Raw genomic sequence first — 25,023 nt, 5'->3', positions numbered from 1 at the left:
TGCCCTAATATGTTGGGGAAGAGTGGTTTCATACTGCTTTTCAAGCTGAGGATTCTTGGTGTTCAGTATGGCAAATTCAGCATACTGAGTTTTCATTAAAATGTAGCATTAAAATTTTTAGTAGATACTATATTCACTTTTTTCAGAATCAAAAAATACGAAACGAGTATACAGCAGAAGGTCCCGCCCCCACTCCTGTTCCCTTTAGACTTTTATAGGTAATTTATAATGTGCACAAAGTTCAGATTTTAGAAATAGAGAAGGGAACATTTCAGCTTGTGGAATCACTCCTTCAACCAGTTCCCGTTCCTAGAGGCACCCAGTGTTACCAGTTTACTGTGTGTTTGTCTAGAGATAGTCAACATATGTACTGCATTTTTACGAAAATAACGTGTGCACTACCTTTGTTTGCCAACCATACCCTCCTACCCTCCCCCCGTCCCATATTTTGGTAAGAGCTCTGTGCCAATGTTTTTTTTTTTTACCTGTTGCTGTAAAATAAGTTAGCATACAGCATTAATGGTGGTGGTGGGGTGGTTAGGGAGGTTGGCAAACAAACGTTATTTGTGTAAAAATATGGTGAATAAGGACAAGTAAACACACACATACACACAAATGTCCCCCCACCCCCATGCCAGTGATGGCATACCGAAGCCACTCTTCGGATTTTTTTTTGTTAATTTAACAATACATTGTGGGTGTCATTTAGTGTGAGTATAAAGCTTCTTCATTCTTCCATCATGGCAAAATTCACATTGTTTCCTGTCAGAATAATAAAACTTCTGTTAAGGGTTTCTTGTCAGGATAATAAAAATTGTTAGTTATGGTATCCAATATTTGATGCTGTAATAAAAACCCGAAAAACTCAAGTTACTAGACGTAATAAAAGCTTTCTTCTTTCTTTTGAAAGTCCAGTTCGGTATTGAGTCACCCTCTGCTCCTTGGCTTAGGAGCAGAGATTTTTTTCTGTCTTGTGGCTCTTCCCTACATTCTCACTGCACCCTTGGCCTTCAGCCAGCCAGTGAGTAAAGAGAGACTGTGACGGCACCCCACACACACCTGCTTCAGTGCGGGTGCCCTGCCGTACTTGGGCTCCCATTCCCGTGTCTTCACCTAACTGCAGAGGGAGCTGGAAGCCTGGTCCTGCCTATGCCCAGGAAGTAGAAGAGAAGTGGGTGTGAGTGAGCCCTGGCAGTCTCACGTGCTCATGGTCATGACATACATGCTACTTAATAGGATTCTACGTGCTGGCAGTTTCTTTACCTCCCCCTAAAGTGGGGCTTGGACGAGACGGAAAACACGATACCTCCTAGACATTGTAAATAACCTGTGTGAGTCTAAATGTAAGCTTGAGTTACTGTTTATGCCATGCCTATGTGTTAGAGCGTTTCCACGTGTTCAGAGCTGAGTATATCGTGCTGTCCTCCCTTGCAGCCTCTGCATAAGAGCCTAGATCCCAGCAACTTGGAGCATCTCATCACCCCGTTGGTCACCATCGGCCACATTGCTCTCCTGGCACCTGATCAGTTTGCTGCTCCTTTGAAGTCTTTGGTAGCTACTTTCATCGTGAAAGACCTTCTCATGAACGATCGGGTAATTTACATTTTTTCGACTTGTGTTTTTCTTAATGTGTTCTAAATTTTTATACAACAGACAGGACTGAAATGACGTGAGTGACATTTCCATCTGGTCGCCTTGTTTTAGGTGTTTCTGTTTTTTAAAATACGTTGTATCTCCGTGATCAGTGAAACATTTGTTTAATTGATCATAGGCATGTGACCCGAAAACACAGCCTTTGAGAAATGCAAAATGTCTCCTAATCCTGTCGCAACTTTGCAAGGTGTAATTTTTGCGATGGTGTCTATTTTTAAAAAACGGGAAGACTCACAAGTTGTTTCACAGTGTAGATTTTGTAAATGTGGTTGTTTCTTCCCCTCCATATGGCAGAGAATTTAAACAGCCCAGGGAGAAAACATTGGAAAAGAAGCAACGTTGCTGTCTCTATCTTGTGTCCCGGAGAATGGATCCCTGACAGTCCCTTGGAATTCCATGCACACGTGTATGTGCGCACGCATGTATGTCTCATACACACACACACGCACACGCACAGACACATATGTCACCATCAGTTTTGCATCTGCCCTGTGCTCAGCGCTCTACTAGATTCTCTGAAGAGTGGAAAGAAATGATGAATAGTTTCTGCTGTTAAAATACAGTTAGAAATCTCAAGGTGTGCAGCTGTATTACCACGTACGTCATATCCACCATTGTTTTTCTGTCCAGTTCATAAATGTTAATAATTTCAAACTAATTGGTTATGCAAAAATAGTTTGTGGGCATATTAGTCAAGGTAATTGTGTGTATTAAATATAAGATTTGTGATGGTATGTGGCTGTTTAGCTGACCAGAGCTCTGTGATTTGGAGACCAAGGGCCTACGTTAATTTGCATGTCTACCTGTTCCTTTGCTTGTGTTCTCCAGTAGTGTTTCTCACTTTTCCTTCCTCTCAGAGTTTCATGTACAGGCAGTCCCCGGATCATGAACAACTTCCATTCCTAAGTCTGTCTTTAAGTCGAATTTGTACATAAGTCAGAACAGTTAGGTACAGTTCGTATCTAACATCAGTTCGTCAAATGTTTGTATTAGTATGTAGTATGTAGTGTACCTTTCTATGCATGAAAGCATTAAAGAATCACTTCCAGATACACTAAAACATCTTGAACATAATAACACAGTAATAACAATGTTTTGATGCGTGTTGCAAAGTAGCACCCATTTGTTATCAGAAACCATTGTATGTACCTTGAATTTTTAATGTAATAGGCTTTACGGGGTTGGTTCGTAACTATGGGTTGTGTGTAAGTCGGGTGTTCTTAGCCCAGGGACTGCTTGTTTATCCTTTAGGTCAAGTTTGCTAATCACATTGTTCAAATTTCTTATCTCTTTACTGTTTTTTTCTTTAATGAAAAATTTTATTGTGGTAAAATGTACCAGAAAAGTGCATACTTTATAGTTGTGCATACAACTCATTAAGTTATCACAAAGCTAACATTTTCAACTAACCAGCAGTCAGGTCAAGAAATAGAATATTCCCATACCCTAAAAGCTCTCTTAGGCCCCATTTTATCGCTACGCCTTCCTTACTCCTTGAAGGTAGCTATTATTCTGACTTCCAAGACCACAGATTATTTTTTATCCATTTTTAAACTTTATATAAATGAAATCAGAGTCAGTGATACCTGGTTCCTTCACTCAGTATCCCGTTGGTGCGATTTATCTATCATGTTGCATATAGCAAGAATTGGTTCATCTTCATTGCTACGTGCGTTTACCGCAGTGTATCTGTTGTACCGTTGATAGACCTCTAGGCTGTTGTCCATATTTAGCAAATACTGGCATCATGAGTATTGTTTTATGTATGTGTTTGTGCACTTATTTATGCAGTTCTGTTTGAGATGTAATTACTGTGCCATAGGGAATGTATATGTTCAGTTAGATTTTGCCAAGTTGTACCCATTAGTATTCCTACCATGTTGAATGAGGGTTCTAGTTGTACTGTCTTCGTCTGTCCTGGATGTACCAGTTTGTGTCGGTGTGGCAGTGTGTTCTCCACCACTTTCCATGTGTGTATTGATATTTTGGGTATCTTCTTTTGTGAAGTGAATATCTGTTTTTGTGAAGTCTCTTTTGCACAGTTTTCGTATTAAATTGTCAGTGTCTTCTATTGACATGAAAGATATCTTTATATATTCTGTTGGTAATATGTTTTGCAGATTTCATCTTCAATTCTGTAACTTGCCTTTTGACTGTCTTCATGGTGTCTTTTTTTCTGTTTAATTCTGATAAACATGTATGTAATAAAACATTAGCCATTTCAACATTTTTAACAATTACTTCACATTAATTGTAGTTATGTCAATGGTATCTTTTGATGAACAGTAATTCTTGATTTTAATGAAGCCCAGCTTGTCAAATTTTTTTCATTATGGTTAGCACTTGTCATCTTGATTTAAGTTATTTGCCTACCCCAAGAAGTGTTTTCTAGTGGCTATTCAAATTTAGATTAAATTAAGTCTTATCAAGCCTTCAGTTCTTCATTCACACTTTCCAAGGACGCTGGAAGGTTTTATATTCTTCCAGAGAAGGTTGACTTATATTGTCAGATCACCTCAGTCCAATCAAGAAAGGAATGACTGGAAGCTGGGCTTCCATTTTTGGACAGGTTTTTTTTTTTTCCTCTCTTTTTTGCTCATCTGTATATCTAAAGTATATTTGCTATGTATAAAGGAATGTACAGTGAAACCCGTGAGAGCTGGAACTTGACAGGACTGCCTTGTTTTCCCAGGTCTTGCAAGTTTTCTGCCCTTGACACAGGGTACAGCCTTACCACTTTCCTATTGCTCATTTTAGTGGAAAATAATTTGAGTTTTTCTTCTCCGATAGGCTTCTGCATTACACAGGTTCTGGCTTTTGCAGGCTTTACTGTATATACTGCAAGTATAGGTTATATTTTAAAATAGTGCAGTGAACACCCATGAACTGCTGAAGCTCCTGGTCTTGTTACTCTCCCTGCTTTCTTCTTGCCCCAGGTAACCATTCTCTTGAATTTTAGGTTGTTTATTCCCTAATTGAAAACAAAAACGCTTTACCACATATCTCTCTCTAAACAAAAATTTCTTCAGTTTTGCTTTGTTCTTGAACGAAGGTGGTTGTTAACTAGTTTTTGTAATAATATTTTACTGTGTTTTTGGGAGAGCTTACACAGCAAATTAGGTTCCAATTTAAAAGTTGTTAATTTTAATTTAACATAACTAAATTTATCATTTAGCATAAAAATGTAACTAAATTTATTATTCTTTTCTTTTGTAGCTAATGCTTTTTATAGCTTGTTTAAGAAACCCTTTCTTATTCCCACATCATAAAAATGGTCTGTCATGTTTTCTTCTAAAAGTTTTCAGGTTTCCTTTTCACATATAAAAAATTTAATCCGCCTGGATTGATTGGTTTTACTTGCTGTGATGGAGGGACTCTGTTTCTTTTTACGGTCCCCTGAGGACGACTGGATTTCACAGCGCAGTTTGTGAATGTAAATATAATGTTACCTCCCCCAGGGGCTGCAGTGGTTCCACGCGTGTGGCAGATCTAGCTCTCCTCTGCTCATCTGGCTCGTTTGTTCACTCGCACTCATCAGTCCCCTCCATGAAGATGTTACCGTCTTCCCTCTAACGCTTGTACATCTCATGTTAGGTACCCCAGTTTTTAAAAGTATTTTTTCTGTTTGTAGCTGATTTGGGCAAATTCTTTTGTGCTTTTGATCTATATGCATCTTTCTTGCTGAATTCTCCTTATCAGTATATTTTTAATCATATCATTTAAGAAGGATGCCAGTTTTAATTTATGAAGGATGCCAGTTTTAAAGGAAACCCTGGTGGTGTAGTGGTTAAGTACTATGGCTGCTAACCAAAGGGTCAGCAGTTTGAATCCACCAGGTGCTCCTTGGAAACTCTATGGGGGCAGTATTACCCTGTCCTATAGGGTCGCTATGAGTTGGAATCGATTCGACGGCACTGGGTTGGGCCAGTTTTAATGATTTTCTAATCCTTGCATTTTTTATTTCTATATATTTCTGCCTGTAATTCAGGTATTTACCCTTTTCACCTCAACTTCATTTTCTAAGAGAGGTTCAGTCAGGTCCTCTACAGTGAGGTTGGAGTTTTCAGTCTTTCCTGATTTTCTCAGTCATCCATGTTTTGTTTGACTTTGGTATTATGCTGCTGGGTGTGTAAACATCAATGACTTCTGTATCTTACTGGTGGTACAAGTCAGGATGTCAGTGAGTACCCTGTTGACATCAGTATCCTCTTTCTGTCCATACCCTGCTCAGTGCTTTCCATCTTGACGGGCATACTTTTGCCATCTGTTTAGTTTTTTGATTTTCTGTGTCGCTGGTTTTTGTAGTACCCGTTGTGTCTCATGTGGCCCCTTTTTCATAATTCCTGCTTCAGACTCAAGGGCTCTTCTCAACTGAAGAGCCCAGTCGACAGTCGTGTGTGAATATCTGGCCCTGTGTGTTTGAGAGGCTTCCCTGCCCAATGTTGGAGTTCCCTGTCCTGCTGGCAGAGCTGCTGTCCAGCTTCTGTGTCCTAGGCCGCCTCTGGAAGTCTTCTGGCAGCCGGGAAAAAAACGGGGTCTGGGGATAAAAACTGGTGTCTCAGGTCTTCTAAGACTGATTTTATCTCTTCTGCCACTTTAAATACCTGGCAGCTACCCCAAATCTATATCACCCAGCTCCTTCAGTCTGTCATCTCGGGATTACTCATATTCATGTATTAAAGCCTTTCATTTCTTTTTTAGCTTCCCGGGAAAAAGACAACTAAACTTTGGGTTCCTGATGAAGAAGTTTCTCCTGAGACGATGGTCAAAGTGAGTGATGTGGATGGACCTCTTGGCTTTAATGTATTTAATACGTCGTGATATTATCCTGAGGTTCCCCGGGTGGCCATATACGTTGTGATATTATCCTGAGGTTCCCCGGGTGGCCATATACGTTGTGATATCATTGTGAGGTTCCCCGGGTGGCGGTATACATTGTGATATTATCGTGAGGTTCCCCGGGTGGCCATATACGTTGTGATATTATCCTGAGGTTCCCCGGGTGGCCATAGCTTGTGCTTGGCTGCTAACTGACAGGTTGGTAATTTGAATCCATCCAGCAGCACTGCAGAAGAAAGGCCTGGCGACCTGTTTCCATAAGATTACAGCTACTGAAACCCTGTGGAGCAATTCTACTCTGAAACACACGGAATTGCAATTGAGTCGATAACAACGGGTGTTCTTGTGTTGTTTTTAATATCATTATAGGTGTTAAAATTTCTATTCCTGTCATAGTGATGTGGCTACGAAAATCACTCAAGTATCTATATTATATAACATCCTGTGTGCTCTGAGGGTGTAGGGCAATAACGAGGCACCCGGGGTCTTGTGGGCAGCTGCACCTGATCTAATTTGAGAAAAAAAGGGTTGAAAGCTGCCTCCGTGTTTCTACTTCTTAGATACCAACCTTTTAATGACAAAAAACAGTGCTGGCTTTCTTATGGACAGTCTCGTTTTCAGTTAAGAAGAAGCTCAAGTTTTAGGACTCTTCTTTCACATGGGACATAGTAAAACTATTTTTATTTTTGAAAAAATGCAGCCTGTAAACATTTTTAGTTTCTTTGAATTAGGAGTTGTGCATAGAAGGTTTTCCATCACTGGTGTGGAGAGTTACTGATGTACTAAGACAGCCTCTGGCCTCTAGGGCAGACCCCGTCCCACTGCCCAAAATGGGAAGGCTGGGAACAGTTGTATTAAATGTTGTTTTCTGGTTGTAATGTCTTATACTTCTCTGTGTGTATGTATATTTCGTGCTGTGAACTGTTTCATGCTGCTCCAGCTTCAGGCTCTGACGCTGTGTGTGCAGCCCTGCAGAGTGGTCCTTCCTTCACTCTCACTGAGTGAGGCTTTGACACTTGGCAGCTCCTGGCTGAGCCCATTCTCTCAGCATTTCTCTCTTTTTTAGTTTGTAGTTGAGGGCAGCCCTGGACTAGAAGGCGGCCACCTGTATTGAAGCTGTGCTCACTAAGTGACCTCGGGATAGAGGTCGTCTTGACGGTGTCTGCCACGTGTTGGACAGTGTGCAAGACCCGCTGAGCCCCTGAGCCTGAGCTTCCTCATCTGACAAAAGGGATGTGCACCCCTCAAACAGGGCTGCTGTGAACACCAGAGATACTGATGGGTGTGAGAGCACTTAAGTACCTCGTGATTGTAAGATGTACTACAGGTGTGGGCTGTTAGTCTCTCTCTCTCTCTCTCTCTGTCGCGGGCTCAGAAGATTGAGTATAGTTTTGGGGTTGAGTACTTTTCTTACCATGGAAAATTAGCTGATTTTACTCTGTTCTCAAGAGTGGAGTGCATGTGGGAGAAACGTTAAAAACGACAACGGTCTTTAGTCAAAGCACTTATTTGCCACTCCCAGTTATCTGTCTCTCTGTGTGTCTGTCTATCTCACATATACCATCATCCATCCATCCATCCATGCATCCGCCCACCCTCCACCTATTTATCTGTCTATATGAATAATTCTTTTTTTCCTTCTTAAAAAAGCATCCATTAAAAACATTTCCTGGTTTTTTAAATTTGCTATGGAAGTTCTTTTAAAAGGTAGCAATGTCATATTTGCCAATTTTTCTGTTAAATAGATTCAGGCTATTAAAATGATGGTCCGATGGCTCCTTGGAATGAAAAATAATCACAGTAAGTCAGGAACTTCGACCCTACGGTTGCTGACAACAATACTGCATAGCGACGGAGACCTGACGGAGCAAGGGAAGATTAGGTATGCAGTTACCCTTCACAGGTCTCCGGGCCGTGTCATGCCTCAGCCCCTGGCCTCATTGTTGAATGGTGTAGTTTCTTTTTCAAAAAATAATTACTATGACTTTGTAGGTGTGTGTATATTTTTCCTGTAGTATGCATTTGTACAGCAGTTACTTCAGAATGGCAGTCACGTGTCCACGGGGATCCTGCTGTCCTGCTGTCCGTGGTAGGCGTTTGGAACAATGGATAGCTCCTGTTTTGGATATTTAATGTGCAGGTGTTAGTGCGTTCATCAGTAACTGATGCTACACATTCTTGCTGGTGTCTAAGGCAAAAAACAGACTAGGTGGAAGGCTTTTTATTAAATCTGTTTACAGGTGCATAGGTGTATGCAAATTAAAAAAATATACTTGATGTAAATTATTTAAAACACACAGACTTTTTGATTTGTTTTTATTTTGTTTATTTGAAAGATACAGTATCATCCTTGCAGACTGGAACCCTGGCTCCAGCAGTTACTAGCTAGGCAACCTTTAGCAGGTTACTTACCGGCTCCGTACTGCCGTTTCCCTGCGGAGGAACAGAAGTAACTCAGATATTGGTACTTGCACACTAATGAGACTTGTTCTCCCTCGTCGGCTAGTCATTGGGGGTACTACCTACACTGATGTGGTCGAAGGCAATTTTGATAGAAAACTAGGAGAGGTGCTTAAACAGAGGAGAGACAGTCTCCTTTTCAAGATAATGCTTCCTTGTCCCTTTCCCTAAGCTCTGATTTTACACGGTCAGTTGACAGCACTCAACATTGATAAGATGGAGCTTTTCCAAGAGGTGGTAGAAGGAGACCTGAAGATATCTGTCTGAGGAGCAGAAGAGGTGTAGGCACCATCTGAAGGGGTACCAGCTAGGGTGGGAAGAAGGGAACTTGGGATCGTACACAGAATAAGAGCTCAGAAGTAAAACTTTTGGGAGTTGTCTGGGAGACCTTCAGTCCTTAGTGCAAATGAGAGCGTGGTATTAGGTGATAATAAAAATAATAAAGGCTTTCCTGACACTGTAGGGTCCCTGTGAGCTGGAATTAAACTCGTTATACTCTAGGAATCATTCTAATTACATATTTCAATACGTACTGTCCTCACATAAACCCTGTAAGGGTACTGTTGCTATCCCATCTTACAGATGAGAAGTCTGAGACACGAAAAGCTAAATAACTTGCTGATAAGTAAGGCGGCTGATAAATGGTGGGACCCAGATTTGGACTCGCTCAGTCTGCCAGCAGCCTGTGGGCCCGCACGGTCGGCCCACGGTCTGTGTTCACGTCCATCACCACTAAGCCATGTTGCCGAGTAGAATGAGGGGTGTAAAAGTAGAAAACAATCTGAGGAAACAAACAAATCAGCGGATACCAGGGCATGGAAAAGTGTATTTACAAGATGTAGAATTAACCTTTGGGGCTTCCAGAATCCTGGTTTGCTACAGAGTCGACTTAATTGGGTTACCATTGTTTGGATTGGTATTTTTCAAGTTGTGCTCCCTGGAACATCCGGGGGCTGCCTGGAGGGGGATAAGAAGGGCGTCTAGTAGAAACAGAGCAGGTGAAACCTGAGGAGCCTCTGTCCCGTGCTTTAATAGGAACCTGGCTTTTATGTGTTTACACCTTAAACTTGTATGTCAGATTTTATTCGAAGGAAAGATCCCTTTGCTTAACAAAGTGAAAAAGAGAAAACAAAAGCCCACTGGAGTAGACAGAAACTACTGGTCTAGATGGAATATTTTAAAGACAGACACGGAGGAAGCATCTGCGGTCCATGCCTGTGGGGAAAGTGTCCAGCCACAGGCCTGTACTCTGAGCTGAGGACTGTGGTTTACCTGTTAATGGCTATCGACAAACTAAAAAGTACCTTTGGGGCATGTCCTGAGACCTCAGAATGTTATCAGTGTTACATTCATTCAGTTAATATTTTTACATAATCCTTCGAAAGATAAAGGGTCTTACCCGAACCAGGACAATAGATCTTGGAAGAGTAAGATTTTTTTTTTAAATCCCCTTCAGTGCTGCGTACACAACAGACACACTGGTTATATGAATGTCGTACAATAATCTTTTACTGTAGAAAAACAGTTACATGAATGTTGTACAATAATCTTTTACTGTAGAAAAACACACTTTTTTCCCTCTTTGCATTAAGCCAGGATCCCTGTAACTCCTCTGATAGGTCACTATGTTAGGAAGGCTTGTGTGGATGTGCTTACTAGTCAGGAATTCTGTGAGGTGTGCCCACTCAGCGGAAGTTTCCTTTCCTTATGCTTGAGAAGGAGCCTCTTGGAAATACTTGAAAAATTGAATTCTAGGTCAGGATAGTGATAATTTACCTACTATACTGTTGCTTTCTTTCTACTTCTTAGCATGGTAGTCTTGGCTGACTGACTGGCAGTTGGGACATATTTACACCTAATCTGTATTTGCTTAAGTATCTAAAAAAAAAAAAAATCCATAATGGAAGAATTAAGACCTAACAACTAGCATAGAAATAGATTTGTTCTAGGCATGGCTGAAAACTGTGAGTAGGATGAAAGAATTAATGGCTTTGAAGGCACTAGCAAAGACTTACGTTTAAGAGAAGAATATTGTAATATTAGATATCATTTCCATAGTTGAGTAAACATAATATGGTATTCACCATCACTAAGTTATTTTCTAATTTTTTTGCAAGAATAATTTTTACAAAATTAGATAAGCAAGGAAGAAAGGCTTTTGTGCAGACATTTAAAAAATGTAATCTGCATTCTTTCTTGCTTATTTTTCAGTAAACCAGATATGTCCCGCCTGAGACTTGCTGCTGCCAGTGCAATTGTGAAGCTGGCACAAGAACCCTGCTACCACGAGATCATCACACTGGAGCAGTACCAGCTGTGTGCACTGGCTATCAACGTAAGGACCCCTGCTTACCTTGTCTGATCCTGGACTTTTAGTACCAGCTCTGTGCACTGGCTGTCACCCTAAGGACACGTGGTCACCTTGTCTGATCCTGGACTTTTAGTACCAGCTCTGTGCACTGGCTGTCACCCTAAGGACACGTGGTCACCTTGTCTGATCCTGGACTTTTAGTACCAGCTCTGTGCACTGGCTGTCACCCTAAGGACACATGGTTACCTTGTCTGATCCTGGACTTTTAGTACCAGTTGTGTGCACTGGCTGTCACCCTAAGGACACGTGGTTACCTTGTCTGATCTTTGACTTTTAGTACCAGCTGTGTGCACTGACTGTCACCGTAAGGACACATGGTTACCTTGTCTGATCCTGGTCTTTTAGTACCAGCTCTGTGCACTGGCTGCCACCCTAAGGACACGTGGTTACCTTGTCTGATCCTGGACTTTTAGTACCAGCTCTGTGCACTGGCTGTCACCCTAAGGACACGTGGTCACCTTGTCTGATCCTGGACTTTTAGTACCAGCTCTGTGCACTGGCTGTCACCCTAAGGACACGTGGTCACCTTGTCTGATCCTGGACTTTTAGTACCAGCTCTGTGCACTGGCTGTCACCCTAAGGACGCATGGTTACCTTGTCTGATCCTGGACTTTTAGTACCAGTTGTGTGCACTGGCTGTCACCCTAAGGACACGTGGTTACCTTGTCTGATCTTTGACTTTTAGTACCAGCTGTGTGCACTGACTGTCACCGTAAGGACACATGGTTACCTTGTCTGATCCTGGTCTTTTAGTACCAGCTCTGTGCACTGGCTGCCACCCTAAGGACACGTGGTCACCTTGTCTGATCCTTAACTTTTAGTACCAGCTCAGTGCACTTGCTGTCACCCTAAGGACACGTGGTCACCTTGTCTGATCCTTAACTTTTAGTACCAGCTCAGTGCACTGGCTGTCACCGTAAGGACACATGGTTACCTTGTCTGATCTTTGACTTTTAGTACCAGCTGTGTGTACTGGCTGCCACCCTAAGGACGCATGGTCACCTTGTCTGATCCTGGACTTTTAGTACCAGCTCTGTGCACTGGCTGTCACCCTAAGGACACGTGGTCACCTTGTCTGATCCTGGACTTTTAGTACCAGTTGTGTGCACTGGCTGTCACCCTAAGGACACATGGTTACCTTGTCTGATCCTGGACTTTTAGTATCAGCTCTGTGCACTGGCTGTCACCCTAAGGGCACGTGGTCACCTTGTCTGATCCTGGACTTTTAGTACCAGCTGTGTGCACTGGCTGTCACCATAAGGACACGTGGTTACCTTGTCTGATCTTCGACTTTTAGTACCAGCTGTGTGCACTGGCTGTCACCATAAGGACACATGGTTACCTTGTCTGATCTTTGACTCTTAGTACCAGCTGTGTGCACTGGCTGTCACATAAGGACATGTGGTTACTTTGATCTTTGACTTTTAGTACCAGCTGTGTGCACTGGCTGTCACCATAAGGACACGTGGTTACCTTGTCTGATCTTTGACGTCTAGTACCAGCTGTGTGCACTGGCTGTCACCATAAGGACATGTGGTTACCTTGTCTGATCTTTGACTTCTAGTACCAGCTGTGTGCACTGGCTGTCACCATAAGGACACGTGGTTACCTTGTCTGATCTTTGACTTTTAGTACCAGCTTTGTGCACTGGCTGTCACCATAAGGACCCCTGGTTACCTTGTCTGATCTTTGACTTTTAGTACCAGCTCTGTGCACTGGCTGTCACCCTAAGGACACGTGGTTACCTTGTCTGATCTTTGACTTTTAGTACCAGCTGTATGCTCTGGCTGTCACCCTAAGGACACGTGGTTACCTTGTCTGATCTTTGACTTTTAGTACCAGCTGTATGCCCTGGCTGTCACCATAAGGACACGTGGTTACCTTGTCTGATCTTTGACTTTTAGTACCAGCTGTATGCCCTGGCTGTCACCCTAAGGACACGTGGTTACCTTGTCTGATCTTTGACTTTTAGTACCAGCTGTATGCCCTGGCTGTCACCCTAAGGACACGTGGTTACCTTGTTTGATCTTTGACTTTTAGTACCAGCTGTATGCCCTGGCTGTCACCATAAGGACACATGGTTACCTTGTCTGATCTTTGACTTTTAGTACCAGCTGTATGCCCTGGCTGTCACCCTAAGGACACGTGGTTACCTTGTCTGATCTTTGACTTTTAGTACCAGCTGTGTGCACTGGCTGTCACCATAAGGACACATGGTTACCTTGTCTGATCTTTGACTTTTAGTACCAGCTGTATGCCCTGGCTGTCACCATAAGGACACGTGGTTACCTTGTCTGATCTTTGACTTTTAGAACGAGCTCTGTGCACTGGCTGTCACTGTATCGACACGTGGTTACCTTGTCTGATCTTTGACGTTTAGGAAGAAAAACATCACCGTGATAGATAGTAAAAATCTTGAATGTTTATTATCTCCTGGGAACCCTGGTGGCATAGTGGTTAAGAGCTATGGCTGCTAACCAAAAGGTTAGCAGTTCAATTTTACCAGGTGCTCCTTGGAAACTATATGGGGCAGTTCTATTATATGGGGCAGTTCTACTCTGTCCTATAGGGTCATTATGAGTTGGAATTGACTAGATGTCAGTGGGTTTTATTTTGGTTTTTATATCTCCTTCTGAAAAATTTATGTATGAGAAACATTTCAATGCTTTTAAACCGTCATTTGAGTTTTGGGTTTTTTTAACATGGTATTTAGGAGCCCTGGTGGTGCAGTGATTAAGCCACTTGGCTGCTAACTGAAAGGTAGGCAGTTCAAACCCACCAGTGGCTCCTCAGGAGAAAGACCTGACAGTCTTATCCTGTAAAGATTGCAGCCTAGAAAACCGTATGGGGTAGTTCTGGTCTCTCACATAGGGTGACTGTGAGTCGGGATTGACTTGATGGCAATGGGTTTTTTTTTTTTTGTATCGTAGTATTTAGTTCCTAAAACAAAGGAAAAAATAAAGAAATTTATATTTTTATACTGACATGGGATATCCTAATTTCAGATCAGAAGCATTCCTTCTTACTCAGTGAATTAAGTTCTCAAGTTATTAACAGTGATGACTTACGGCTTCGTAGTCCACTCTTAGAGATTTTATATTAGAATACATTATATTGGAGCTATTCACTTTTACACATTTTTAGTACCATTGAGAAAATGAAAAAGGAGTTTCGTAATAGTAAATATGTAAATATGGTATTCTGATGTGAGCTTTTCATTCATGGTTTGGTTATTTTACACTTAGTTTTCTTGTTCTTTTCCAAGCAGTCTCATGTATAAGAATATGTATAGCGTTTATCTCAGTACTTTCAGGGGTCATTGTAATTTCTCCTTTTCCCCCTCCTCTTCCTTCTACTGCTTATTTTAAAAGTATTGCTTATGTATACCATCTAGGCTCGACCATTATGTTTTTTAATTACAATTATTTTGTCAATTTCTAGTGCTTCAGTCTTTAAAACAGCTATTCTAAATCCTGTTTATGATTTGTTTTAGTTTTATTGTTGTTCAGATATCAGACAAACTGGGAAATGAGATTTGTGGGGCGCCAATAACTTCAGTGTCTAGTTTTCTCATTTAGTTTTGGAGATAATCTTATTTTGTAAGAAAGTGAAAAAAACTTTTTTTTTAAATATGTGTTCAATTTCTTTGAAGAAGAATCACCTATGCAGGTTTTCTTTTGTTTTTTAAATAAATTGACAATTCTGTAGCCTTGAGTTGGCAATACTTGCAGTCTATTGATTTATCAGATTCTTGGTCTGATATTTCTTATGGTATTGGTGCTGTCATTATTGAAGTAGAAATTTTAAAAAACCAAGGAGGAATGGGAATATATAAAAAGAAATCGGCTCTTTTGGAAACTTAACTCTAGCCGTTAGTTAAACATTCACCGTGTATGAAAAGAATCCATACTTATTAATTTCTGTGGACTTTTCTGTCTAGTGTAATATTTGTAATACATTGCCACCTCAGTTACTAGCTTCCCAAGATTAAATTGCCTAAATATTAAGATTGTTTTGGTATTCTATTGAGTGTGGAACACGTGTTAATTCTTGAAAGTTAGTTACTAGCATCTTCCCACAGCTTATAAACACGAGGTTTTACCCCATTTTAAATAAAACCTCTCCCTAATTCTGCGGTTTCATTAAGGCACATGCCCATTAGCCCTCTTCAGACCTCCAGGTCTCAGTCTACACCTCGGTTTCTCTTGGCCTTTTACTCCCTCACTCCCCATCACTCACACTTTGTCATTTGCCCTCGTTGTTTCTTCAGAACGTCCTGTTACTGTCACCTGGTCCGCTGACCTTAGTCTTCGTGGTCCATCTCCTTCTGTTGCATTAATGATGCCGCTCATTGCACCTGGATTTGTGAAGCTCTCTTCTTTGGATTCGTCTCCTGATTTTTGTCTTCCTTCTCTGACTACGTTTTCTGGCTCTTCCTCCTCTTGTGTACGTGTTCTCTGTGAATCTGTCCATGTTCAGCTTCTCCATTTATGTATTCTTCTTTGGCTATCTCATCTTCTCTGTAAGTGACACCAATGCCAGCAACATTCGTCTCTGGTCCCATTCCAGGTGCTAAACAGAAATTTCATATGTTTATGTTCCCTGAATATAAGACTGAATTTATAATCTTCCCAAGTCTGTTCTTTCCCAGCATGGAGAGCCTCGTAAATGTGAAATAAATCTGAATGGCATTTCTTAGACCTGAACACATGAATCCTATTTGATCGCTTGTTCCTGCACCTCACTGCGAAGGTCCAGATAATCCTGACCTCTGATATTGCTTGTATCTCTCTTTTTCACCCCCATTCCACTGCTCCTGTTGCTGTAACCATCATTAGCACTCCCCTGGGCTATTGTGAGACTTTCCCCATTACTGGTGAATTTCCTGACTAGGAATCAGCTCTGGTCATATTATTTTCCTGTTCAAAAATATTTAGGGGCTCATACTTGAAAAAAAAAAAAAATAGAAATACTAGTTTTCAGCCTGGCATTCAAGCCCCTCTAATATTTGGACCCGAATGGAATTTGCAGCTATTCTTTAGCACACTGCCACTTAGCTACCCTCATTCCAGTGACGGTGAGCAGTTTTCTTTTTTGTGCCTTGACTTTGCTACCTTGAATTTTCTTCTCACCCTCCCATCTCCATACATCCAAACCTTTCTACAAAGTGAGACTCAAACACAACCTTCTTCCAAAACCTTCTCTGATTGTTAGAGCTGGAAGTGATCACTCTATCTTTTCAGTTCCCTAAGTATTATGTCTGCAGTCCTCTCAGACATACTGAACTTGGCTTTGTGCTTCAGTTATTCACATATGTCTGTCTGGTTTAGTTCTCGGATTCCAGCTGAGCCTCTTTCCAGGCAGTGTTGTGTCTTGCAGGCCCTTGCCATGTATTTGAATTGAAAGTAGGTCTGAAGGAGTCGAGACTCAATACTATGAATCTTGACGTAATTTAAGTAATTCCTTAGGTATTTTGGAATTTAAATTCAGTTTATCATCAGACCTTTACTTTGCATTGCTACGGTCATACGTATTTGTAGGTTCTGGAAATACAGAGATGAGTAACTCACGGCACTGCCCTCAAGAAGTGAACAACCTCTAAGGAGAAACTGAATATAAATGCTTGTAATATAGTGTGATACACAAAGTGAGCGAGCTACATACAAGGCACTGGAAATTGTTTTGAGGATAATTTCAGCAGAAAAGGGCACTGAACATGGATTTGCCTGAGATGAAAAGCAGCATTGATTTTACAATTAACAGTGAATGAAAGCTTTGATTGGAATTTTATCTTGGGATAGAAAACTTAGTAGAGTTAAACACCATCTTTTTTTTTTCCTTATATTTATCCAGTTATTGGTTATAATTGCAATCTGGAAAGAATCAAGTGTTTGTGTTTTCGAGAGTATAATTTTCCTAATAAGGTCGTATTACCATATCCTTTACTTCACATATAACTTTCGTAACACAGTCCACGCATCTTGGCAGAAACACTGGAAGGCTTCCTCAGTTCCCAGTAGGACCCCTTCTCGTACTTTATTCAGATGATTCTCTTTTGAAGTGCCTGCTGTGTGTCGTTCTTGTCAGTTTTCTCTTCTTGTGTTGTTAACTGTTCTTCAGTCACCTTGCCTGTAAGTTGACATCTCTTCCCTAACGCCACTTTAATGGCTTTTTGAAATTGTACTGCTTTTGCCATGATTCACAGACTGACTTTATGAGTACTTTGCATTGTTTTGATGGATCCTGAGCTAATAGTGAGAGAGGAGAAAAACATGGGCTCGGGTGGGGATATATCTAAAGGAGGAGCCATACTTGAGTGGAGGTGAACGTTTTAATGAGTGGCCTATAATTTCTTAAGGAAAGGTCTGTTCAGTTGTGAGTATATTTGTGATATTTTGACGTTTCCCTATTTATGCAGCTTGTAATTGTGTGTTTTCGTGATAAATACCTGGATAATGAACCCCTTCCTTCCCTATAGAGCAGCACTGAGGAAGCATGAGCTCACTTTAATCTTGCTTTGTCCAGCGTGAGGGTGGATTTGCTGTTGCTATTAGTTGCTGACTACTCTTTTTAAAGTAGGTATTTGGTATTATAATAAACTGAAGTTTAAATCAAAGAAGATACACAGAATAAAGATTCAAAGATAAGGGCAGCATATCATGAACTAGGCTTTGAAGAAAAACTAAACAATCATTTGAGATAGGAGAAAAAATAGACATAAATTTGTAATAGCGTGAAACACACCACATCGTATGTGAATTGGGTGGAATAAAGTGTACCATGTTTTTACACAAATAAGGCACGCCTTCTGTTTGTCAGCCACGCCCTCTCCCTGCAAGGTATTTTCATAAGCACTGCTATGTCAATTTCTTTTACTTGTTGCTGTAAAAAATTAGCATAGCATGCTTATGAGGATGGGGGGGGGCGGGTTGGTAAACAAATGTAGAAGGCTCATTATTTGCATGAAAATACAGTAATCCTAAAGATATTTTAAGTCCTGTGGAAGAGTTTGGGCTGTTTCCTATAGGGTAGGAAAAAGCTAATGGTCCGTGTGCCAGGTCTTGTGCTAGGTGTTAGAGACACAAAGACAGACAGACACAGTGTGGTCTTGAGGGAAGTGGCACTGTGCACAAGATGTTTTAGGATCATACGCTGAGTGCTGCACTGAGACCTGCCGAGTGCTAAGAGAGCGTGCACGTGGATGCAGAACTCTGATCCTGGGCCGCTTTCTGGAAGGTGTGTGAGCTGCCTTTAAGGAGTAGGACTCAGCTGGGCAAGTGAGGCTGGGCGGTGAGGTGGGGGAGTATGGGGAAAGCAGGCACAGGGTTACAGACAGTGTGGTGAACTTACTGAACTACGGAATTTGGTGTTTCTGAAATCAATTAGGAACTCTTACCGTCAGAGCTGTGCATTTTAATCTGAATAGTTTTTTAAAGGCTAGAACTAAAACATAAATTGGGCAGTTTTATCTTGCTCAGTAAATGAAAGGCTATATATATGAAACAATCAGTGTTTAAAATTTTTTTTCCCATATCTTGTTTGTTTAAATGAGGATAAATTTATATTTACTAGTTGTATCTGTTTTAAAAATGCATCCAAAAGTATATCTGTTGTAAAAGTTTTCTATCATCCGTCATGAGGATCCAGGTGACCACTCAGAGACCTAAAATCCCCTTGAGTCACAACGTGTCAGTCTGTGAGCAGAGCAGTGGCTGTAGATGAACGTGTTACGGCTACCCGTCTTGCCTTGATGCAGCCAAGTTCGTATCTGAAGTTGTTACTTAACGGTACTCTTAGCTGCCATGGGGATGATACCCGGGATAATTTTGTCTTTACAGGATGAGTGCTATCAAGTACGACAAGTATTCGCTCAAAAACTTCACAAAGGCCTTTCCCGATTACGCCTTCCACTTGAGTACATGGCCATCTGTGCGCTCTGTGCGAAAGATCCTGTGAAAGAGAGGAGAGCTCACGCCAGGCAGTGTCTGGTGAAAAATATAAACGTTAGGCGCGAGTATCTGAAGCAGCATGCAGCTGTTAGCGGTAAGCACACAGGACGTTTCCATCATGTAGAGTGCAAAATGACCTTACTGTTCTTTATTTGATTCTAATTGTTACTCATTAAATAAGACATTACTATTTTTCAACAACAGCTTTTCATTTAGAAAGGTGGTCGTTTTTTAAGTACAAATGTGTGGCTATGTAAGTATCAACCCTGTATCCTGATGTAAATGAGTAAGCGGCCAAGGAAATGAAACTGCAATCGCTGAGGCACTTCTAACGGAAGAATAAAATGTGTACATTTATACTGACTGTCCAAGCACTGCCTTTTAGTTGAAGAAAAGTCTTTGTCGATTGACTGCTCTCACCATAGAGACATTACTCTCAGGTCCTGTGTGCCTATTTGTACATTTGCTCGCTTCACTCTGTCCATGTTAGTCCGTGTACCTTGCTGACTTGTATCACTTGTTCAACAGCATTCAAATCTACCCAGTTAGCCAAGTCAGAAATCAGAGGTGCTCTTCCTCCCTGCCTTCTTCCTCTCAGCAGCCACCGAGAGTCCTCTTAGTTCTTCCTCCAGGGTCTTGATCATCTCTCCTCCCCTGTTGTATTTCAGGTGGGTTATTGTAGTGTGCTCCCCTGCAGTGGACCACACTGCTGTCAGTATTATCCTTTTAAAACTGATGTGATCACATCACTTTTTTTGCTTCAAACGAGTGTTGAGTCTTCATTCTCGTATGATCAAGTTGTAGTTCGCGCTGAGCCCGGATATCCAGCTTTCTCTCCAGCCACGCCCTGCTATGAACCCTGGGTCCCTGGAGACATGTGCAGCCATCTCTTTTGCTCTGTTGTCATCTCTATGTAGAAATTGCCTCCCCCTTCCAGGGAAACAGACACACGAAAAGCAAAACCGAGGACTATGGTTTGCACCTGTTGACCTGTCGTAACTACAGCTTTGCTGTTACCACATGGCCGTGGCTGTCTTTCTTTCTCTTACTGTCTCACTTTGAAGGCAGTGAGGCTCTGGAGTCCCTCCCAGCCCTGTCATGTACGGCTTGCATTTGGGCAGACTACTCAGTTAACCTGAGCCCCGAGTTTCTTATTTGTAAAAGTGGATATAATTATACTCATTTCTTAAGCTTGTTGTGATGATTAGAAAATAATGAGTATAGAACATGTGGCATAGTGCATGGCCCCGAGGTGTACTCAGCGTTGGCTGTCGTAGGCACCTCTCAGTGAGGATAGCTTCTGTCTCCGCTGTGCTTTGATGTAAACTCTACCTCGTCCTACTCACCTCCGTAGCCTTATTTCTTAACGTAGGCCTGGGACGTCCTAAGCACTCAAGAACTTTGATTTCATTTGAGTTACACTGAATTTCGAATCTCTCTTCTGTGCCTGCCTTGAAATGAGCGGTTTACGTACAAACTATTCTCTTCCAGTTCAGCTCTAGAAACAAAAAAAATTTAGTGCCTCATTGATGCATATAAGGTGCTCTGGTGACACAGTGGTTAAGTGCTTGGCTGCTAACCAAAAGGTTGGTGGTTTGAGCTCAGCAGCCGCTCCACGGGAGAAAGATGTGGCAGTCTGCTTCAGTAAAAGTTACAACCTGGGACAACACGGGGCAGCTCTGCTCTGTCCTGTAGGGTCGCTATGAGTTGGAACTGACTGGATGGCAGTGGTTTTGGTTTTGATTGGTGCATATTGATATGATTACACTTTAGGTTGAATATCTGCTATAAAATTTTATTTTGAAAATAGGAAATACAAAAGAAATGGTTCATAACATCAATCTTGGTTGTTCTGAATACAGTTTTTAAAAGTTTGTTAGGATTACCACTGACTTCTCTAAAGAAACGTGCTGATCTCTGTCAACAAATTTGAGAAAACAAATTGAATTTAAATTAAGCTGTTTAAACTAAGAAGTCCATTCTTTTTTATATCTGTTCTGTTAGAAATAGTGTCAATATTTACTTCCTATTTTTGTACCATATTGACTGCAGGGTTTTAGTAGAAGTTTTGCATTTTGCTCAGCAGCTTTAAGAGAGTGTTAAACATAGGGTCGCTTATTATTGTAGGAAAACAAGATGTGAAGTCTGTCAATTGTAAACATGGCTTGTTTGGGTCACTTTTTCCATATGTGTTTGGAAACCTAACTGTTGTCTGTGTAACAGCAACACATGTATATTCAGTAGGCATTTCAGTATCGCATATACTGTATGGATGGATGGATGGATGGATGGACGGACTGTTTAATTTATGGAGCACCTCAACATGGAACATCCAGGATGTTTTTCTCCTACCATGGTGTGGTGAACGATTGGGGTACAGGAAATACAGTATCAGAGAGAGCGCACAAGATTTGGTTTTCTAACCCAGATTTTTTGTTGTTATTTTGTTCTTTTTTTTTTCCAGAAAAATTATTGTCTCTTCTACCAGAGTATGTTGTTCCATATACAATCCACCTTTTGGCACATGACCCAGATTATGTCAAAGTACAGGATATTGAACAACTTAAAGATGTTAAAGAGTAAGACTTTTCCATCCCATTTTCATATTTTCTGAAAGCTGTTTTTACCCTTTACTGCCAATAATGGGATCTTAACTGTAATTACTTGGCTTATTAGATTTAATTCATTTCTTAGGAGTTTCAGGTTCTTTTCTTTATTCCTTTTTTTGCTCTCTTATTTGTTTTTCTTCATACCATCTTGTCACATGATTTCTTATATATTTTCCCTAAATTTAATTTAGCACACTTATTTTAGTTCTGTTTCTCTACCAGTCTGCCATTTCTTTTCTATCAAAGCAGTCCATTACAAGTGTCATGCTAGTGTTTATCTTTCCCCACTTCCTTCTGAACTCTGTATAGATATTCACGTGAGGTGAGGTGGTGCTCTCCTTCAGTCACACGGTGAGCACGTTATTTCTCTGAAGCAACTGCCTTCCTCCACAGGAAGAGAGAAAGGCCTGACCTAACAGTGGGCCAGGTTAATAGCCGGAGAACCACTCCCACTCATTACTCCCTTGGTGATTCTCTACGTAGAGTTGAGGGCAGTTGTGGTATAGATTATTGCTGAGAGACTGAACAGACTAGATGTGCCTGGGTGTGGAATAGGAGGATGTGGTGGTACTTGGAGAAGCCTTCATTAGACCAGCAGAGTTCCTTGACCCTTTTTCTGTTATAATAAAGAATGACCTTTGTGAGTTTGATTAAATTGTTATGCCTTTAGCTTCCTATTAAGGAAAATAACTTTTTTTTAATAACATATTTTATAGATAAATAATTAAGATACTTCAGGAAGAATAAAATCAAATTACTAATACTTCTCATACCAAGGGAAAAAAGCTATTACTCTCATGTTAGCATTTCCATTTTTAAAAACAAGCAGTTAGCTCTCCCAAAGTGAGTTCTGTGCTAGTGATTATAACTAATGAAAGCTTCTAGCTGTCTTTCCTTATCAGAGAACATTGGCTTTTGAAATAAAATATTCTTGGAATTTACTAGACATTTTAGGCTGTATTTCTGAAGAGCCCCAGTACAGCCGTGAGTAACGTCAGCCACTCTAGGAGACCTTATCATACACCTGCGCTCTAAAAGCTTGTTTTTCCCCCTGGAGTCCCCGTATCATGTTTCTTTCTCTTCCTCCTCCTGTTGCTTTTCTCCTGTGTGTATCAGCTGTGGCTCTGTCCCTTGCCACTTATAACAGAATAACAGAGCACTTTTGGTTCTTTATTGAAAAGGATTTTATGTAATTAACTTCAAACCTGGGATACGGAAACTCTCTTAGTTTGTCTCTCTTAAAGCAGAGACTATATGTGGTTATCAACCATGGCTTTTTCCTCCCTAATTTATTGACGAATATTCTTAACAATTGAGTAGAGTAGTTAAATTCTCTTGAAGGCTTCTAATCAGGACAATAGTCAGTCTTGGGTATTTGAGGCCTTACTTTGTCCATGGCCCAGTTACTCCTTTAGGCAGTCTTCTGTCCCTGGGATAGCTGGGGGTTATGGTCACTTTGTTCTTGGCACCATAAGTGTTCCTTTTTAACCTGCCTCCCTGGGAAAATTAGTGAGACTTTGAGAAGGGGTCTTATGAACTCACACCTATATTGCTAACCTATTGTAATGTAATGTATATGTAGGACATTTTTTTTTTCCCCTGCTGATTTATAGCTGTTTCTTTCTTTTTAATTTTCCCTCACTTTTAGAGTTATAATCTAAAAAAAAATTACATTGTAAATTTAATACTTAGAATTATTGTGTCTGTATTTAACAAAGGATCTTTTTTCTTCTATATTTCTTCTTCTTGTTTTTTAGATGTCTTTGGTTTGTTCTGGAAATACTAATGGCTAAAAATGAAAATAATAGTCATGCATTTATCAGAAAAATGGTAGAAAATATTAAACAAACAAAAGATGCCCAAGGACCAGATGATGCAAAAATGAATGAAGTATGTAATTCCCTGTAAATTAATTATGGTTCCATGTTGGTCTGAGCATTTGGGTATGGGCTTGAAACTCCGGTAGGATTTATAGACGATATCAAACAGCCTTTTCTGTTAGTAAGATGTATACACTGACAGTTGCTTTCATTAATTTACCAGTTATTCTGGATGCATGTTCTAGAATTACTCCTGATTCACAGAGCCTGGGATGCCAACTTAAGTACCTACTGGTTTTTTTTTTAATACCATTGCAGAAATTGTACACTGTGTGTGATGTAGCCATGAATATCATCATGTCAAAGAGTACCACATACAGTTTGGAATCTCCTAAAGACCCAGTACTACCAGCTCGTTTTTTTACCCAACCTGACAAGGTAGATATTTTACGATGTGTTTGTGTGTGTTGAAGTAAAATCTGTTCTCAGCACTAGGCTGTGGGAAGATCAGGAAGGATCAGTGTCACAGATGGTGCACTACCAGGATGTTGAGTGGTTGCCATCAGTCTTGAAAATAGGTTGAAGAGTACAAGTTGGAGGGTACAAATGAGGTTCAGAGACGATTTAGGGTGATTTGCAGTTTGTGTGGAGAGTTTTAAGGCAGTCTGTGAGCACAGCAGAAGTGGGATCAAAGTATATGGATTTGTGGGTTAATGGCCATCGATCAGAATGGGAAGGAGAATGCTGACAGAGATAAAGCCTGAAGTTACAAGCACTTGTTTGGGTTTTTAACTGAGCCTGAAGTTAAAGCCCTTAGTTTGGTTTTAACTGAGCCTGAGGAAATAATCAGAGACACTGGGAACACTGCAACTCTGTGCCCAAACTCTTTTCCATAAAACTCTAGTGTTGTGTATGATGCAAAGGGGTGTTTTTCTAGAATCCTTTTCAGAGAGTCATCATGTCCCTAATCACACTGAGTAACCTAGAGTTTTGGAAACCACTCTACCTTCTTTTTTTTTTTCTTCAAAAAAGCAAAACACCAGTTAAAGTCTTGTGGGGCACTGACTTACTTTATGAAGTACCAGTATATAGAGAGATTTGGAGCAGCAGCTGTGTAGTTTTACCCAGTAGTCAGAAGGGGCTCTCTGTGTTTAAGGATTTGCCTACGGATGAGCAAAATAACAGTAGGACTGTGTGTATGGTCCAGTCCCTGGGAGATGATTGCAGAAGCAGGAATACATAGAATACAGTCCTGTGAGCGCGGTCCCTGGGAGATTATTGCAGAAGCAGGAATACATAGAATACAGTCCTGTGAGCGCGGT

At 40.9% G+C, this 25,023-nt stretch overlaps 1 protein-coding gene across 11 annotated transcripts in view; it reads left to right on the top strand.

Annotated features, from left to right (window-relative positions):
- The window catches only part of PDS5B (PDS5 cohesin associated factor B), a 205,264-nt gene that overhangs the window by 146,873 nt on the left and 33,368 nt on the right, over positions 1-25,023 (top strand). For 9 of the 11 annotated variants that reach the window (XM_064269928.1, XM_064269922.1, XM_064269925.1 and 6 more), the window contains 8 exons: positions 1,435-1,593; positions 6,355-6,423; positions 8,238-8,374; positions 11,164-11,287; positions 19,162-19,366; positions 21,737-21,851; positions 23,639-23,771; positions 24,020-24,139. In XM_064269928.1, coding sequence (XP_064125998.1) covers positions 1,435-1,593; positions 6,355-6,423; positions 8,238-8,374; positions 11,164-11,287; positions 19,162-19,366; positions 21,737-21,851; positions 23,639-23,771; positions 24,020-24,139 — 1,062 coding nt within the window. The other 2 variants (XM_023547236.2, XM_064269930.1) reach the window with 2 other exon arrangements.

Source organism: Loxodonta africana, chromosome 17 (genome assembly GCF_030014295.1).
Source record: "Loxodonta africana isolate mLoxAfr1 chromosome 17, mLoxAfr1.hap2, whole genome shotgun sequence".
NCBI lineage: Eukaryota > Metazoa > Chordata > Mammalia > Proboscidea > Elephantidae > Loxodonta > Loxodonta africana.
This window is presented reverse-complemented; position numbering and strand designations above follow the sequence as displayed.